The following is a 19944-nucleotide window of genomic DNA, read 5'->3' as shown; positions in this document are numbered from 1 at the left end:
GTGATGGATATGTGGGAAAGGTGTAATTTAATCGCTCCCAACAGTACTGAGAAATGCGAAGGGCAGGTAACATGGGAGGTGGGAAGGCTGCAGTCAACGATAGATCACACACTGATGTCGCATGTATGATAGGCTAAGGGTAATAAAGATGGATGATTATGGTTCCAGAAGTGTAGGTAGTGATCCCAGTCGTATCACGCTGAGTTATGAAACAGGAATGATAGTGGGAAAGAGGCATTATGCGCAACCACGTGGCAACATTTATTCAGAAAGGCAAATAGCAATAGCAACTAAAGAGATTGAGATAATAATCACCAAGGATACTAAAACAGGGTGGACATACACAAATCTAAGTAGACTGTTTCAGCTAGAGCTTGCTAACGTACGTAACAAGTCACCCCTGCAAAGGAGACACAAACCCAAGCATTGATGGGATGAAGCCTTGAGGGCCACTGTAAAACGTCGGGAAGCCTCTCGGCAACACAGATAAGCTGAGCAGAGAGGTGAACTGGAAGATGATGTCGAAAGAAAATGGGACAACTTTTTGAGCTGTATGAGGGAAGCATCTTGTCTGATCAATAAAAAGATATAAAGAAAAAGGGTCCAAAGGATCGCAGATATAAACAAAAAGTATAGAAAGGCAGCTGGGAAGTTTTGGAACCATCTAAATTCTTCGATTGATAACACAAGCCTCAAGGTGGAGTCTATGATTACAGTTGATGAAGTGTTAGGCCAGAAGGAGATGAAGCAAAGGAATATACTACAAGGACAATGATGACAGAAAATTTTAAAAACAAGAAAGGGCTGCATTTGTCTGAAGGGACAAAGATAGATCAATTAGTATAGTGGTTCTACTGAGATAACGGGAGTGGGAAAGGGTACAGAAGATGGTTTCTAATAGCTCATTGACAGGCCCCGACGGCTTCTTAATTCTGCTAATGATGACATTACGGCCAAAGTCTAAGCAAACATGAAGAGAGCCCATAAGCAGAGCAATGATATATAGTGACGCCATAAAAACGAAGCAGGTTCTGTAAACAAAGGAGGTTTGAGGACAATCTGTTCTCACTCATTCAGTATATCGAAATAGCAGAAAAAGAACATGGGCCTTTGTGGCTGGCATATCTGGATATCAAGAGAGCATACGATAGAGTGATTCAAGACGACTTGTGCTGAATGCTACTGGACACACTAGTAGATGTAGAAGATGGAGAACTTAATCTCCTAATGTACATCTATAAAACTAATAAAGTTGTTATAAAACGGGAAAAAGAGTTATTCAATATACAACACTTAGACAAGGGTGTCTCTTGTCCCGTATTGATTAGAAGTGAAATTAAAAGGGAGTCTTTCTTTTTTCAAGCGAGAAAAACAAGAAGTCGCTACCAGCATTGATGTACGCAGATGATGTAGGTAGTATTAATGACCGTCAACAGGGAACATCTGCAGGAATTGATAGACATCTGTCATAATAGGGGGATAAGTTAGATTTGAAGTTCAGCAAAGAAGAATTTGCCAACTAGATTTTTAATGATAACGATTGAAGGCAGTCAGCGTAATGTATAGGAGGTCTTGCTGGAGATAGTGGATAAGTACAGATATCGTGGCGTACGGATACACAACCATGCAGAGTGTTTAAGGGAACACAAAAGATATTGCCACAAGGCAGTAGTGGGATTGGGGCATAAAGGGATAGAGGGTCCCTGGCTGAAAGAAAAGACTACGAAGTGGATAGAGACTGGTTCCAGCCCTCCAGTGCGCCAGGCATTGTCATCGCATGTAATCGTTGTAAATATCTGTAAATATACGTTTCCTTGTAAGAATATTGGTAGAGGTGCTGGGTACGCCTACCTGGCTTTTCCGGCAAACCAACACGGAACTTCGGAGTGGTCGCCACCTTCATTTTCCTGCAATGGCTCAACAGGCCCACCCACAAGAGCAACAGCAGCCGCAGCTGCAGCAGCAGCACCAGCACCAGCAGCTGCCTTCTCTGATTCTCTTGCCTCCACGAGACCCTGGAACCTTCTCGGGCACAGGCAAGGACAAGGTGAATGTTGAAGATTGGGTCGCTTTGTACGAGCGCGTGAGCGAATACTATAGGTGGGACCCTACGTTGATGCTGGCCAACGTTGTATTTTACTTGCGGGATACGGCGCTTACCTGGTATGAGACGCATGAGTCGGAGTTGACCAGCTGGGACGTTTGCAAACTGAAGCTTCTCGAGTTATTCAGCAGGCCATTTAGGCGACAGCAGGCTGCGAGGAAAGACCTGGAATGTCGCGTGCAGACATCGACAGAATTATATGTACCTTACATACAGGACGTATTGGGCCTCTGTCGAAAGGTGGACGAGAACATGAGCGAAACTGACAAAATCGCTCACATATTAAAGGGAATTGCCGATGACGCCTTCATTCTGTTGATCGTTAAAGATTGCGCCACCGTCGACGCGGTTGTGAAGGAGTGTCAGCGCTTCGAGCACGCCAAGAACCGTCGCATAACCCGCCAGTTTGCGCGTCTGCCTAATACGGCAGCCACTTCGACCTGCGAAGACAGCCCCAAGTTCACGCAAGCTACATCGTCCGAAAATGTCACCGGAATCGTTCGCCGCGAACTCGAACCAATGGCTCCTGCAGCCATCGCCTCTGACGGTCCTCAAGACAACGCATCCACCGTCTCCCTCATCCAAGCCGTCGTTCACCAAGAAATAGCAAATCTCGGCATCACACCTGTTTGCGCTGTTCGCACCACCGAGAGCTCGGCTTCTGTTAACCAGATTCCGGTGTACCCTTCACGCTACCCTTCCCGCTACCAGAACCCTGCTGAATGGAGAACGTCGGATGATAGACCGATCTGCTTTCACTGCTCTCGCGCCGGCCACATTGCACGCTACTGTCGCAATCGTTGGTCATCCAATTCATCTTGGAACACTGGGACATGGCGTCGCTTCGAAGGCAGTTCTCGCCGCTTTTCTACTCCGTACGATCCACAGCCTGCTCCTACTAACGTTCAGGGCCGAAGGTTCAGCCGGTCACCATCACCCCAAGGCCGCCGATCTCTCTCGCCGATGATTTCTCGATCCAGGTCCCCTGCACGACCTGGGCCCTCAACTCGGGAAACTAGACCTTGCAGCTCCCGGAGGTGACGCTGCATTAACGACCCATTCTGCAAATCCTCTGTTGACGATTCCTACACGCCGCAATATTTTGGACCTTTTGGTGGATGACGTTACCGTTACAGCCCTCATAGACACTGGTGCACAAATTTCAGTCATGAGCGCTGCTCTCTGTATTAAACTGCGAAAAGTGATCACGCCTCCTATTAAGTGTGCAGTAATGCTTGCCGATGGGAGCACATCTGCCGTTCTCGGCATGTGTACCTCTCGCGTGTGTATTGCTGGGCGCCAGACCGTCGTATTGTTCACGGTGCTTGAGCAGTGCCACAGGACGTGATTCTTGGCCTCGACTTTCTCTCTGCGCACTCCGCCCTTATCGACTGCTCGACGGGTCTTCTTCAGTTGGAACTGCCTTTTGACGCCGCTGTTGCCCGTGATGCTCAAAGTCGCCTTTGTGCCACCGAGTTCCTGCATCTTCCGCCGCAAGCCGCGACTTACGTGCAGCTCGTGTGTGATCCGCCTGTGCGCGATGGTGAATATGCCGTTTCACCTATTACCGACGTTGTGCTAAAGCACTCCATTGCTGTCCCGCACATCGTGGTGAGAGTATGCCACAAGCAGACCCATCTGTCTCTTTTGAACTTTGGTTTCTCCACGCATGTGCTGCCTGCTGGTATTAAACTAGGCGTCATGTCGTTGTTGCAAGAGTGTGATATTTCTGAACTGTCGGCTCAGCAACCTACTCCGCACGTCAACTTGCTCACTGCGCCCAACCTGTCAAGCATTGACATTGCCAAAATGATAGCGCCAGATCTTTCGCCCTCCGAAGCACAAGACCTCCACCGTCTGTTGACATCCTATGCGGACATATTCGATCTTGACAACCGCCCTTTAGGCCAGACATCAGTTGTGACCCATCACATCAACATCGGCGATGCCAACCCAATTCATCGCCGCCCTTACCGCGTCTCCGCTGCCGAACGCTCTGTCATCCAGAAAGAGGTCGAGAAAATGCTCGCCAAAGGCGTCGTCGAACACTCATCTAGTTCGTGGGCATCCCCGGTCGTGCTTGTCAAGAAGAAGGACAATACATGGCGGTTTTGCGTCGACTATAGTCGACATCTCAACAAGGTCACTAAGAAGGACGTTTATCCTGTACCAAGAATAGATGACGCCCTTGACTGCCTTCAAGGCGCAAAGTTTTTCTCGTCCATTGACCTTCGATCTGGTTATTGGCAGATCGCTGTTGACCCACGGGACCGAGAAAAAACAGCATTTGTAACCCCCGATGGGTTATACCAATTTAAAGTAATGCCGTTTGGGCTTTGTAATGCGCCGGCCACCTTTGAGCGCATGATGGATTCCCTTCTGCTCGGCTTCAAATGGTCCACTTGCTTATGCTACTTAGATGATATAATTGTTTTTTCACCGACGTTCACAAGCCATCTAGAGCGACTGTCCAGTATTCTCCAAGTATTTCGCAACGCTGGTCTCCAGCTGAACTCCTCCAAATGCCGTTTCAGCCGTCGCGAAATAACTGTACTTGGCCACCTCGTTAACGCATCTGGGGTACAGCCCGATCCGGACAAAATTCGCGCATTGACTCAATTTCCCGTGCCCTCTTCTCATAAGGATGTCCGGAGCTTCCTTGGTTTGTGCTCCTATTTTCGCCGCTTCATCCGAAATTTCGCCGATATTGCGCGGCCTCTCACCAAGCTTCTTAAAAAAGACGTCCCATTTACTAGGAATTCGCCTCAGAGTGCTGCATTTTCGGGGCTCATTGCAGCCCTCACGACTACGCCAATATTAGCCCACTTTGATCAGACTGCCCCGACAGAAGTTCGTACGGACGCGAGTGGCCACGGAATTGGTGCTGTTTTAGCTCAGCGTCAGCATGGACGTGACTGTGTCATCGCCTACGCCAGCCGCCTTTTATCCCCTGCCGAGAGGAACTATTCCATCACCGAAAGAGAGTGTCTTGCTCTTGTTTGGGCTGTCGCTAAATTTCGCCCGTACCTCTTCGGCCGCAGTTTTACTGTTTTAAATGATCATCATGCACTCTGCTGGCTTTCCTCGCTAAAGGATCCCACGGCACGTCTCGGTCGCTGGTCTCTCCGCCTCCAAGAATACACCTTCTCGGTCGTGTATAAATCTGGTCACCTCCATCAAGACGCCGACTGCCTGTCACGGTATCCAGTGGATCCACCAGACGCCACAGAGAGAGCTACGGAGGCTTGCGTCTTATCAATATCAGACTTTCTTGATATCGCTTCTGAGCAACGCCGCGACCCGGATTTACTTCCCATCATAGAAAGCCTGAGTTCCGCTACTCCACCCACTTCTCTGAACTTGTATTTCCTTCATGAAGGTGTTCTCTACCGCCACATAATGCGCCCTAATGGTCCTGACCGTCTTCTCGTCGTGCCTTCCCATTTGCGTGTAGATGTTCTCCGACAGCTTCACGATGAACCTGCCGCTGGTCACCTGGGAGTCACCCGCACTTATGATCGCGTCCGGCGCCGTTTTTTCTGGCCACGCCTATATCGCTCTGTGCAAAAGTATGTCGCCAGCTGCGACCTTTGTCAACGTCGAAAACGACCAACATCGCTTCCAGCTGGCCTTCTTAACCCTATTGAGATCCCTGCTGAACCATTCTACCGCGTAGGGCTCGACCTTCTCGGGCCATTTCCCACTTCTGCATTCGGGAACAAATGGGTTGCCGTGGCGACCGACTACGCGACACGTTACGCGATCACCCGCGCTCTTCCAACCAGCTGCGCTACCGATGTCGCAGACTTTCTGCTACATGACATCATATTGCATCACGGCGCTCCTTGACAGCTCGTTACTGACCAAGGCCGATACTTTTTATCTCGCATCGTCCAGGATATCGTACGTTCCTGTTCCACGAACCACAAGTTCACAACGGCATACCATCCACAAACTAATGGACTTACAGAGCACCTGAATCGCACTATCACGGACATGTCAATGTATGTTTCTCCAGACCACCGTGACTGGGACGCAACGTTACCCTACGTCACCTTCGCTTACAACTCCTCCAGACATGACACCGCAGGCTATTCCCCGTTCAACCTTCTTTATGGACAGCAACCCTCTCTGCCTCTTGAAACACTCCTTCCCGCTGGTTCAAGCTCCCCTGTCACATACGTCCGCGATGCCATAGAGCAAGCCGACACAGCACGACAGATTGCCCGAGAACGACTCATGCTTTCTCAAGCCTCTCAGAAAGGTCAATACGATCGTCACCACCGCGAAGTTTCGTATGCACCAGGTTCTCTCGTACTCTTGTGGACCCCATGTCGTCACATCGGCCTCTCAGAAAAACTTTTATTTCGCTATGACGGACCATACAAAGTCCTTCGCAAGATCACCAACCTCACCTACGAGATACAGCGAGTCGTCGGCGAAGCGCACTCAATGCCACCACCATCCACTGTTGTGCACGTCGTAAGACTGAAGCCTTATGTGTCACCCAACACTCCCCTTTCGTGACAAGCGCCGGGTCGGCGCTTTAACCACGCAGGGTAGTGCCACAAGGCAGTAGTGGGATTGGGGCATAAAGCGGTAGAGGGTCCCTGGCTGAAAGAAAAGACTACGAAGTGGATAGAGACTGGTTCCAGCCCGCCAGTGTGCCAGGCATTGTCATCGCGTGTAATCGTTGTAAATATCTGTAAATATACGTTTCCTTGTAAGATTATATAATGACTAAATGCAAGTGGAATGCAGCTGTAATGAAAAAATTGGCTCTGTATTTGCATGTTACACTGCAAATATCGTTGAAAAACTATAGTCTTGCCTCTGGAGAGAGTGATCAAAGCATTTATTTGATGTTCTGAGCAAGAAAATCGGTGAATGGTATTCTGGAGGCGCTGTGTTAGAGTGCCTCGAGCGTGCAGAGGAGGCGAACGAGCACATCAAGTCACGTCACACGTGAGACATGAGCGCTATCTGGCAGTTATCCTAGAAAACGGGGCGCGCGGCGTGCGCGCCCGTCTCTGACGTGATAAGGTGTAGAACGCAAGGCGACGGGTAAATGCCACCATGTCATGTTAGCAAAGCGTTAGAAACACTGGCCTTTTCATGCAAGCATTGCATGGTCAGCGAAGCATGATGACCTCCACAGTACTCATAATTGCTTATGTAGGTCTTTTCCGGTAAAAATACATATATATAATATTGACGTGTGGTTATGGTGCCTCAGATATGCGCAATACTTGCTTTTTAATTCACAGTCGCACAAGTATGAACGCTGAACCTTGAGAAATATTGGTGGGCGCTGCGAATGGGGTCGGCCGTTTGGAGTATCGTTTGGACACTTTGGTGCCGTTCAGGGCACTGTTAAGTGCATACAAACACACAAATGTATAGACAGACCAAAATTTTTGTGTCGAAGGTCCCCAAGAAAGATTATCGTCTTTAAAATGGGCACTGTGGAACTTCAATAGGTATGACGTTGTGATGGGGATTTGGAAAGGTGTGATGGTCCCGGGTTTGACCTGCGGCAATGCAGTCTTGTGCACGAGTTCAGAGGTTCAAGCAAGATTAGAATTTAAGCAACGTGGAATAGGTAGGCTTGCTTGAGGAGCTCACGGGAATACACCAAATCAGGGAGTACAAGGTGATATGGGATGGATATCATTCGAGGGCAGGGAAGCTAGCAGCATGATAGACTTTGAGGAGCGATTAAGAGAAATGGGAGAGGAGAGTTGGGCTAGGAAAGTTTTCATCTACTCGTACATTAAGAATGTTGATATGAAATAGAAGAAGTGAACCCAAAAGTGGTCAAACAAGTATTTAGACAACAGCAGGATACCTAGCCAAAAAGAAACATCAATTAAGAAGGTGAATTAGATGGAAAGAATGTGGAGATGCTCATGAAATCATCACTGGAGACCTACAGAACTCTAAAGCAGGAAATCGCAAAAGAAAAGATCTGTGATGATAATTCTCGGGGTAGTTCTCTGCTGTTCGAGGCCAGAACATGCATACTGCACACCAAAACACACTGAGCCAAAAACAAAGGCGTAGACGCAATACGTAGTGCATGTGGAGGAGGTGTAAATGGCTTAATATCTGATAATCTAAAGAGTGCAGCCTTATAGTAGTAAACTCTAACCTCAATATAACGAAATATTGGTTATAACGAAGTAAATGAACAATAGTCTTGTAACAGATACAGTGTTATGAATAAACCTTTATAACAAATTTTTGGATATAACAAACTTATTTTCATGTAAGATGCAACTTTGTTATATGAGATTTGAGTGTACATCCGTTCATTCATTCATCATGGTCAAGGTAGTAGCTGCATGAAAATACATGTGTGGCATCAAGTTTCTGACTTGCGGTTGGATGTGTTGCATTTTCTAGATTGCAATGTCGAAACATGGGGCTGCTGAAGGTGAGAGGTTTCTTGTTTACAAGTACCTCATTTTGCTTGTTTCAAAAGATAAAGCCGACAATGAAATAAACAAGAGTTGCATTGCGGCCTTGCTGGTGAGGTTGTTTCAGGATCATTCAATGTAAAGAATGACGTGTCTTTGAACAAAGTAAAACCAAAGACTATTCATTGTGCAAGAACATGAAAATGTTAGGAACTCTCAAAAGTATTCAACTTAGTATGAAGAATAGCTTGGAAGTATTTTCTAGTGCCAAACTTGCGAGGCGCATACAAGGAATATTTAATAAGAAGGGGTCATTCAAGCTGTGACATGCGACTTTTTTTCCTTTGCACCAAATCACGTGTACAATGTGTTTTCATGTACTTGTGGCATGGTTGAATAAACTCAACGCAACCCAACCCTTGATGTAGCGAACTCAGATATAACAAACTGTGTGTTATGATAAAGTAAATGAAAAATAGCCTTGCAATAGACATAGTGTTAAAAATATACCATTATCATGAATTTTCGGATATAACAAACTTATTTTAGTATGAGATGTGACTTCGTTATAGTGAGGTATGAGTGTATTCTTTTCCGAGTAATGGTGTCAAAAACAGGTGCCTGGCAAAAAGAACTTGCTACATTTCTCTTGGGCAGGCTCAATACTCTTGAGGTTTGGGATCTGTTTTTAGTAAAAAAGTTTAGACAGTATTTTAGACTTTATGGAAGCACACGAAAATGAAGGGCTAAAAGCCTTTTTTATTGATGTCACTGACTTATTCAGCTTTCTTTGCAATTCACAATTGCTAAAATGCGTTGAAAATTACATTGATTACTTTGGTGTGGCAAGCTTCTACTGTGTTGGATGTATTTTTTGATGGTTTATTACTTTGTTGCAGTTTTATCTGACTTCAACATTCATCAAATAATGATACTCGTTTACAAAAAAAGGGGTATCTGCATCAGCTCGTGTTTAGCTCCTGTATTAAGCAGTATTTTTCTAGCTGTACTTGGCAGAAAGGTGGCAAATAGTCTTGAGGGGACAAATGTAAAGAAAACTTTTCGCTATGTTTATGATTTTATTGTTTTTACTGACGAATTACGGGAAACTTTTGAGAGTGACAGTGCCAATATGATGAGTGTTTTTCACGATGATCTTGTTATCTTAAAACTGACAGTTGAATGGCCGAGCGAGGGGCATATTAGGTTTTTAGGCTGAAAACTTGTTTCTTTTCACAACCAACTATGCTGGAGCTATGAACCATGTATTCAAAAAGCATTGCTTCCATTTCATTCGTATCATTGAAAACTAACTAAAAGAGGAATCGCAGCAATGTGTTTTTGCATGCAATGCATTGAAAAGGTCTGGTGCCCACCTAACAAAGGAGAAGTTTCAGAACTAGATTTCACCCTTACAAGAAAGTGGCTCTCCAGACCATATGTTGGTGTCTATGACAAAGAAGCAGTTAAAAAGAGTTCAAGAAAGTTCAAGCCAGAGTAACGCTCTTGACCACGTAACGGCATAAAGGAGACGTACCGCTGTGATTCCGTATGTGCACCAGCTATTGCACAAGCTCAAGATGGTGGCACTTCACAATTAACCCCTTCAGTCACGACGTACACAATTGTGTACGTGAACTTCGAAGGTGCATCACACACCACATGTTTCTTCAAATGGCCTGAAACTCGGTGTGCACATTCCTGCAGGCTTGCCGAGTGGATAAATATCAATAATTTCTTCTTATTTTGCTGCATATTGCTGCAGATGATGACTTCTCTGGAGACACTATCATGTTTGACAATTGTTCAACGTGCTGCATTCTAGGACCAACATGAAACGTTTTTTTTTTTTCTGCGCCCGCAATGAATACAACCAAAAAAGAAACTTTACATGCATTTTTGCTCAAATAGTAATTGACTCTTTTTATGCAATTACTGAATCTGACTGGTGGCAGAGTAGTAATATAATTAGTGACACACTAATCAACTTTAAATACTGAAACTCATACAAAACAACACATTTTTTCATTTTATTTTTTGGAATGTAACGCTGAGTGCTTTGGAATTATGCGACAGGAATTCCACACGTTTTTGACTGTCCATCTTAACTTGTGACTGAAGGGTTTTTAAGCTACTTTTTTCCGTTCCTGATAAGCTCGGGAAACTGTGTGCCTTTACAAATCTGGCCTGAGCTAAAAAAGTTGGCTGCTCAAAAAAAGCATGCTAACAAATTTTTTTGACTGCAAGAGTTCTGTGATTTATCGGCATTCCATTGTTATGTGGACAACAATATGTCGGTCAAACTTGCAGGTGCATAAATAACCAATTGAGAGAGCATAATTAATAAGTTAGATAAACTGGCACCTTAAGGGTTTCTTGCACTCCACGTTCATGTGTGTGGTTGTCGTGCTTTGTTTCACAGTAGGTCAAGATAAAGAAGAGCAGTTAGCAAGCAGTCTTTATCAGTGTCACCTAAGGCGTTGGAGCTCTTGTGCAAATGCTAATTTACACAATTAACTCTTGTGAATTTGCTGAATGCGAGTGGTTTTTTCAAGCATGTTTTTAGCAACCCCATGCGTCCAACGAAACACCTGTGTCACCTTAATGTCCCCGATAGCTAGCGCGCCACTGCCGTCTGGCAATGATAGCATATAAGCGGTCTCATTTTTTAAAATAAACTTTTTGCTGGTAGCTCTGTGTTGCATCTGTTTGTGCTCTTGTGTCCGTGTTTCACTTCGCTCTAAATAAAATCTTTTCAGATGAAATGTTTTGCTTAGTTTGTGTAACTGTTCGAACGCACACGCACGGCTGCTCGATCTCACCCTCTGGTGCGGCCCGCCGAATGCTGCTCTTCTCCTGGAGAGCGCTAGTTTCCTTTCCACCTACCGCATCGGCTGTGGCGCGCTAGCTATCGGGGACATTACGGTGACACAGGTGTTTCTCCCAAAGCACCCTTCAGCTACAATGAACTATCTGTGCCAGTAGTTTCACATGTTTCTGATCAGTGCTTCGCCATGCTCACATGAACAGGTCACATTAATTTAGCTGGATTAGTGGCCGATGACATAGTGACACAAATTTTTGCAAGCGGTATGATGAACACAGAAATTAAGACTATCGCAGCTACGCGGATAAAGCTTATGTACTATGCGATGTCACTGCACGTTAAAGAAGTACTGCTGACTGGGCAAGTTGTTGCATGATAAAATGATATTGCTTTTGCACAGCTAAGTTTGAGCATGAAAAAAAGATACTATGCAGTCAAGAACGAGAAAAAACATATGACAGTGTGAGCGCTAACTTCCAATACCCTTACAACAGATTATGTAGCTCATTGCTCGTGACACCACACACGACAAAACCGTACATGTGTGGTACAGCACACGCTACCATGGAAACCTAGTTAACTGTGATCTAATCTCAAATTAACAATCCTATGTCAACGCTTCACAGCACATGCTCCAGAAAATTGAACTCTTTTTGAGATATGGCCACAGACGGCGTACCCACACACAGCTTCGCACATTTTTCGATAGCGTTCGCTTCAATAATTTTCCGTGTCAACTGGCTACGACTGCTACCCAAGATGACACCCTGGTCAAAGAATGGAGTGCATCCACACATATTACAATGCATAGTCACCAGAAAACATCTTGTTTTATACATTGGAAGAGTGCTTGCACAAGGGGTCATTAACGCACCTACCAGTCTGTCATATGTAAACCGCACCACATGACAGCAGGAACATGTAGACAACAGCAAGGGCACATCTAACAAACTTAGTTACGTGCTTATTTTTACAGGTGTGTTGCACCTCCTTCTTTGGGTTCGTAAGCATCTCCTTCTTGGGGTTCGTAAGCTTACATAGACGACTTAGTTTGTCTGGTGCTGAGAACACTACCCGGACATTTCCTCTCAGGGCTATCTTTTTCAAATGGTGTGAAATTTTATGTACATACAGTATGACACTGGTATTCCCAGCATCGGGCTCATCATTGGTCTGCGGCCGTCCCTGCATACGTGGACCATGCAGCATTCAGCTTACCGATACCTGCACCAGCACTGGATAGCCTGCCAAGAATAATCACTTGCTTTGTCTTGCAAAACTAGCGGCCATAGTGTGATGACTTCAAAAGGGCATTTTTAAAATATAACCTGGCAATCTCTCGTGCCGAATTGTACTGCAAGAGAGGCTTTTCCGACCACGGTTGATGCAGCACCAGCAAATGTGTTCAAACGAACAAGAGATACGAAGGTCAAGAAAGTGGCTTATGCCTTCTTGCGGTATTTCGTACGTCGCTTCAAGTGGTACAAGACACAAGAACAAGAAGGTTTCTTGTTGCATATTCGGCATGGTAAAATAGAGAAAAAGAAACAATGACTGCTAGCTGCTATAAAGATTGTGACAGACAACTTGTCCATCATTACTTGTTATGGTTTTAATCTGCCAGTTGTGACTGCACTCCGAACACTGACGCAATGCGCCAGCCGAAGTAAAATTCAACGCTACAGTAACAGTGGCCGAAATCACAAATTCTCCCAGCGATAGTCAAAGCATGTTCGACTGTTCCAAAAGCCATGCTTTTCGTGATAGCTCATAAATACGAGTCGTTCGTGAAATCTATGTGCCCAGCTACTCTGTTCATAGACCTTGTCTGCTGCAGTGCGCTTTCCTGTCATTAGAACCTTGATAATCCGTGCAAATCAACAGTGATGGAGTAGCTGGAAAAACTGACTCAGCCAGCCGCATCTGAATTTTGCGTGTGCTTGGGCGTTTCACCCAGGAAGTGCATGAATTTTCAAAGCAGCATATTATAATAAATATAGCCAATTATGTGAGGCCTGGCCATCGAACATTTATCATCAAGGAGCTTGTAGACATGACCACACAAATACTTCTAAAACCGTGGACAGGACCAACGTTACTAGAACCAGGGGCACTATTCTGGACATTGTCGAATTCTGCCATGTTGTCAGATTCCGCCATTGATCAATGCTAATTGGTCAAGTGAGCTGCTACGACCTCTCTCATTGGCTTATAATGTCATCATTATGAAATTTGACAATATGTCAGAATTCGACAGTGTCCAGAATAGCACCCCAGGTCAGTTTCGCAGCTTTCCGCACTGTGCGCGCTCTCTGAAGTGGCCACGCGAGAACTATTGGCGCTGCTGTGCTATTTTGCTTCAAGCCGCGTGCATCGTCTGCTGCAGCGCGAATGATCCGCATTGTCGTCGCAGCTCTAGCCAGTCCTGAGAGCCAAGATTTGCCACTGACACTTGTGAAGTAAACTCAACTGCTTCAAAAACCAAAATTTATAAAACATTTGCTCCATAATCACCACTAAAATTGTGGACCATTTTTTTATCAGGTAACCTATTTTTATTTATTTTTTGCTTATTTATTTTTTACAGTTCCCGGAACGCTGTTATCGGGTGGAATCGGCTGGGCTCGAGAAGCTAGTGTTAGGTGCTACTTAGTAAGACATGATTAGAAAAATAAACTGCGCTAAAGACGAGACACAAGAATAGAGGTACTCAGGACGAGTTGTTAGTCCGCGGTTGTCTCTCTGTTCTGGTGACTCGTCTTAAGCGCAGTTTATTTTTCCAATCAGCTGGGCATCTTTCATGTACTTTCCGGTGTTCATCGGGGTGAAAGATTTCTCAACTAAATGGCTGCTGTGCTATCATGCAAACACTTTATAAATGCAGTTTGCTCGTATTCGCATTTTTTAACGCATAGATTATATTAGCCATCTTTTTCATGAGAGAATTTTCTCGTGAGTGCAGTTAGAGAGTGCAGTTATCTGTCATCTCTCATGAGAGAGATCTTTCAATTGGTTATTAACAAGCACTCATTACTTCTGCGATGTCATAAATGACAGCTTTAGCAAAGGAGGTAGCTCAGCCAGGGCACCTTTGATTCCCTCATTCGAAACTGTGGAAAGCTGTCGCTCAAGAGGCAAGATCTCCTCATTTTGTTCCTTTTTGGGGCAGCCACATGAGCAAACCTCTTTGAGAGGTTGCGAACCTTTGTATTCTTGTTTTCACCACCTTTGCATGTTCGCAGTGGTCTCCGTAGGCCCAGGCAGAGAAAGCAAGTGAACACATTGTAAACACTCGATGAACAGTATCAGTTGTTGGCACATTATCGGCTGGTGGTATGCTTCTACAGATGTTCAGGCTGTCTACCTAAACTTCCCAAATGGCCAACAGTGGTAGAGTGCGCAACGGCTGCTTGTGCACTTTGTTGTAGCAGTTAATAGTGCAGCTGCCACCTCATTCAAAAATGACGATTTTTGTACTAGCAGCTATTCCGGAACAACAGTTCTGCAGTATAAAACACCGCACGTTATCCCTGACACAGCTTCATCGATTAATTCTTGACGCCGAGACACGGAAAGCCATGAGACGTTTTTCACTTCACTGAACGCAAACGGTGTAGCTGACGTGACATGTGAAATGCCCCGAGATGTGTCGTAGCAAGAATCACTCAACCGACTCCATGACACCCCTGTTTCATTTTCTGGTATGAAGTCATCGCCACACGTGTTCTTTTCTTGCAACCTGCTTGTCCTTGTCATCACTTGTGGCTTGAATATGTGCTCCGGCAGACCGGAAGAAAGGCAAGGCAATGCCCCTGGCACCCCTTTTCCTCAAGGTAGAAATATTTCATTTCCATTTACAATGTGCTTATAATATTTTATAATATCGTCCACCTTAAAATGTTCCTCACATATCTTGGACTTGTGAGTGAGCCGCCTATTCTTGCGGCTCAGCATCTGTTCCCACTCTTAATGCGTCAGCGTTAGAGAGCTCATTTCGCAGAAATTTTGGCGTGAGCTTACTTGGTTGTGAGTAAAAAATTATGATCTTGGACGTGACCCAAAATTGAGAAATATTGAAATGAAATAAAAGTTAAACACTGTTGGTCACAGTGGGGATCCAACACAGGGCGTTTGTGCAGAAAGCGGGTGTTCTATTACACAGGCACGTGCCTGCATTTTTATAACATTTTATTTCAAAATTAAGAAATTTGTCTTCATAAAAACCACTTTGGTTCACTCCACCATTGTGATCGTTTAAAAATACTTCATTTCACCTTTTCATCAAACACCTCCATACAATCTGGAGGTTCATTCAACGTTCAATATATCTCGCACACATGTGTTACACATTCAGGAAAGTTCCCATGCCGATTGTTCTTTAGGATTTATGAGCCTCATAGCCATGTGTGTTATCGAGAGACTGTAAAGGCCCAGTAATCATATCATATCGTATGGAACACCACCCTCCGTTTGTATTTATAGATAACGTATTCTATGAGATGTTATCGGAAAATCTTTCTTTAAAGTTCCTTGTAATACAACGTAAAAAAAATATTGGATCCCAGAAATCAATGACGGCATGTTCAATCGTCTCCGGTTTGTTACACAGAGTGCAGTTTGCGTCTATGCAGGGCCGTACCCAGGGTTCCTCGCTCCACCCCCTTCCCAAATTTTTTTCACCGTGGCATAGAGAGCAAGAAATGACCATTTCAAGTGTGTGCCCTCCCCGAAATGAAAGAGCTTCATGCGCTCATGGTACAAATATGCCTTTGTATTTCAGCCACGTTTCCACAGGCAATGTGCTCATGTGCAACTTGAAGAAAAACGATTCTATCGATCCGCTGTCAGTCTCTTCACTCGCTTTTGCACGTCTTGCCCAGGGGCGTTATTCTTTAGTTATTTTTGTACTGCTGTGGGCATCATTACAGCAATCAGGTCTTTGTACAGTCTTGGTACAAGGCACACGTCCGCTTGTGAATGCACTGAAAATAATCTCTTCTGCTTAGAAATGCAGTGAAAGTAATTTTCATGCTTTACAAATACACGCGGCCTGTATAGGTGCTTCACATTACAACATGAATTGTTGCAGTAATAATGCATGGTGCAAGTATACACTGCCATCGGGTGCCAGATCATGCGATTATCATAATGTCTTGATGGTTTAAAGCCGGTCACCTACTATAAGAGGCACACACGTTACTGCGCCCATTTCCTTAAGGCCATATATTGGGTGCATAGAAAGTACAAAAATATTTCATGCACTAAATGTTTAAAGTACACCCTTGGTACAGAACATCGCTATCACGTTCAACCTTTAAAGGTGAATCTTTCCCCCAATTTATTTAAACTCATCGGGATTTCGGTTGGTTCAAAGAAAGCGTGTTCGGTGTCATTTCTGTCGACGCTTTTGCAGCCCAGCGCAAAACAAGAAAGCACTGTTTATTGGCGTCCTTTGTCACATGTTCGAACTCTATCGTAAGAGACATGGAGGAAAGAAAGGTAAGAGACGACAGTTCACGAAATAAGGGCGCGAAGAAGCAAGCGAGTGCCGAAAACGTGATGTCGTGTCTGAGCAGCAACACACGCGTCGTGACGCGCGACGTAGCATGTGAAGCAAAACTACCGAGCAAAACTAGAGTTACTGTATATGCTACCTTTATGCTATTTAAAGGTAGCATATACAATAACTCTAAGCAAAACGAAAGAGCAGCGCCATTAGTTCACGCGTCAGCCGCTTGTGCCGTCGCACGCACGGAGCTGCGAAACTTACCTTGTTTTAGTAACGTTTCAACCAGCAGTGTAGCTGGACCGACTGACGGGAGGCCGACGAGGAGGCACCAAGCTAACCTTGGAGGCACTCTGAAAGTCGCGTGCATCGTGATAGCGCATCGTGCCGATTCGGCGGAGTCAAGCCATATTCAAATAACGCGCCTAACTAAAAAAATCATGACGTCACTTTTGTTTGGTGCAGTAGTGGTTTTTTTCACTGTTTCGGAAGGTTAAAAAGAGCTTTCCACCAATTCCCACAATTCTACTTTCAAACAAATCCAATGATAGGTACTGACAAAAGAACTAATTGTGCGCATGCGCAGATTGCGTTCTGAGCTCCACGTGAGTCGCCGGCGCCTTTGGGTACATTAATAATGGAGCATTGCGGTGAAGCGTAGCTCGTAGTGCAGAAGGCCCCTTTCAAAGCTCGCCACTTGGTGCTCAACGATGGCGTTCAAAACTCTGCGTCGGGCCCTGAGCCAGCTGTTGCTGGTGACGATCGGCACATGCCTGGGCCTCTGGATGTGCCTGAAGATCGGCGTGCAGCTTCTGTTCAAAGGGAAATCTATACTGACGCCCAAACAGCGTCCTGAAGAGCCGATCTGTCTACGCGATCCTGCCTTGGGATCACACGAATTCGTCTCGTTGGAGGAGGTCGGTAATGTCATTTTCTATCGCACTGCTGCCTCAGTGGCCGTGATCAGTTCGTACGTGAATGAACTAAGCGCGTTTTTCACCATCGTTGCAGACTATGCACGTAGGTGAGTGTGTTTTGGGCTGGACAAGTTGAGCTAGACTAAACATTTGGTTGTTTCACATCAGTCGAATGTGAAACTACTCTCACTGAAAATTGTACTTTTGTCAATCGCTTGTCAGTGGATAACTTCAAGCTTTGTTTATCTCTCTGTTCGCGACGGTGAGCGTGCAATCAATCGTAATCAAAACCGGCGCTCGTGGCGCTTTTTACGGGGCTGCGATGGCTTTAGGTCCCGACGTTTGCTATTACGTAACGTCTAGAGAGAACGCGTCGCTCTTCGCACTTATTCCCTTCCTCAAAAATTGCTTGCTCTGTCGGCCCCAAAGGGTTCTAATCTCTAAGCGAAGCGGTTGTTTTTAACGTCGCACGTACGCGCGGTTATCAAGTAACCCCTCTATCGCCTGCTGATTGGTAATGCCCTTATCTCAACTCTCGCATCCGAGATGCGAGCCGATGCTCCCGTAACTCGACCGCTTTACAGCTGTCACTGCTCTGACGAGCCATGTCCGATGAAGTTATTGATGCGCTGCCGGTTCCGAGCCAGCGGGGGGTCCTTTTCCTCACCTGTCACAGTTTTATTTGTTGATTCTTTCGATGACGCGCGTGTTCAGTTGCTCGAGTGGGTGACGAGCGGCACACGCAAACTGAGCAAGAAATAAAAACTGCGACCGCAAACTGGATTTTCGCTGGGCTGTGATGTTTTCGTTTCTTCCGCTATGCCGCCCTTGGGTCGTTTGTACATGCGGTGTGCCCGCCTTGGAGGAGTCAACGTAGGCGTGTGTGAGTGCGCTGTCACGACCTGTCAAGTCGTTCTCTGCTCGTTCGTTCGCGGCATCGACGCTGCCGTCGCGTCTTGTTTTTGTTGTGTGTATTTATTTCGCTCTGCTTGCCGTAACCGTCACGGTCGGAGAGCCGTGTGGTGCGCGCGGGAAACTTGAGTACGCTGCTAGAACGGCATTCGCGTGGAGTGAATAACGAACGTGTGGCGAGTGGGCGAAACACTGGAAATCGATCTTACCATTAATCACCCGTGACATCGCCCACTCGCGCATGTAAATGAATGGCAACCCGCGTGCACAGTATACACGATGTGTTTGCCGCTGAGCCTCTTCCCGCGTTCTTAACGTCCAGGACAGCAGCTTATTGTCGGCGTTGCCGTTTTGCCGCTGCTTCCCGAACGCTTGTCTCCGGGTGAGATTGTCGGCGTTGCCTTTCACGGGCGAGAGCATGTCTAGTTAAAAATGTTGAAGTGGTTCAATTGGAAAAATACAAATTGGCACCCATTGGCTTTCAACCAATTGGAATTTCGCTACCCATTGGGACAGTACAAATTACACCCAATTGGTAAAGCAGTTCATATCCAATTGATTATAGCCATTTGGACTGTGCTAGTGGTTAAATAGTTGGTCAGTTGATGTCGTATGGGATCTAATTGGTCATTCACCTGAAGCTAAAATAGCTGATCAGTTGAAGAGAACTGGTGTCCGACTGCCAGTCGAAAGTATGTGGTATTTAATTAGTTGACTAATTGAATAGATCTGGTCATCCAAGTGAAAGTAACTGGTGCTCAACTGTTCAACCACTTAAATTAAACTGATTCCCAGCTGGTCAACTGGCTAAACACAAATGGCCATCCAATTAAAACTAACTGGTGCTCAACACGTAGAGCCTCTGCAGCAGAACAGTAGTTTGGTGAAAACGTCTCCTACAGATATAGCTTCGTAATACAGCTCTCTATTTCCACGACCAAAGGTATTTATAGTCAAACTGTTACTCATTCTACTATGGCTATATATATATATTGTAACGAATAATGAACAGAGAGACAGCACACAATCCAGGGCCAGCTGTTTTTATTATCGTCTTCTTCCGTTACTGCTTCTTTCTAGATGCCCGTGTGGCGGTGTCATTCATCATAACTAGAGACCGGATTATAGGCAGATGCCTATTTTGTTCCTTGCGTTCCTATCCTGCCAATTTTTTCATAATGAGCTTGAATTAGAGGTTAAGAAGGGCTTTTATGATGTTTTTATAATGGCTATAAATGCCTATTTTAGGTGTTCGTGCC

General features: G+C 45.4%; 1 protein-coding gene across 1 annotated transcript in view; it reads left to right on the top strand.

The window, feature by feature from the left end:
• The first annotated feature begins 17203 nt into the window (after window positions 1–17203).
• LOC119167670 (epoxide hydrolase 4) overlaps window positions 17204–19944 on the top strand; it is a 55892-nt gene continuing 53151 nt past the window's right edge. Inside the window, exon 1 of the mRNA XM_037419190.2 lies at window positions 17204–17773. Within this exon, the coding sequence (XP_037275087.2) occupies window positions 17567–17773 (207 nt within the window). The 5' untranslated portion in view covers window positions 17204–17566. The remainder of the gene's footprint in view (window positions 17774–19944) is intronic.

The sequence above is a fragment of the Rhipicephalus microplus genome, chromosome 6, assembly GCF_043290135.1.
Source record: "Rhipicephalus microplus isolate Deutch F79 chromosome 6, USDA_Rmic, whole genome shotgun sequence".
Taxonomy (NCBI): Eukaryota; Metazoa; Arthropoda; class Arachnida; order Ixodida; family Ixodidae; genus Rhipicephalus; species Rhipicephalus microplus.
Note: the sequence above shows the minus strand (reverse complement) of the source record. Positions and strands in the feature narration are given on the sequence as shown.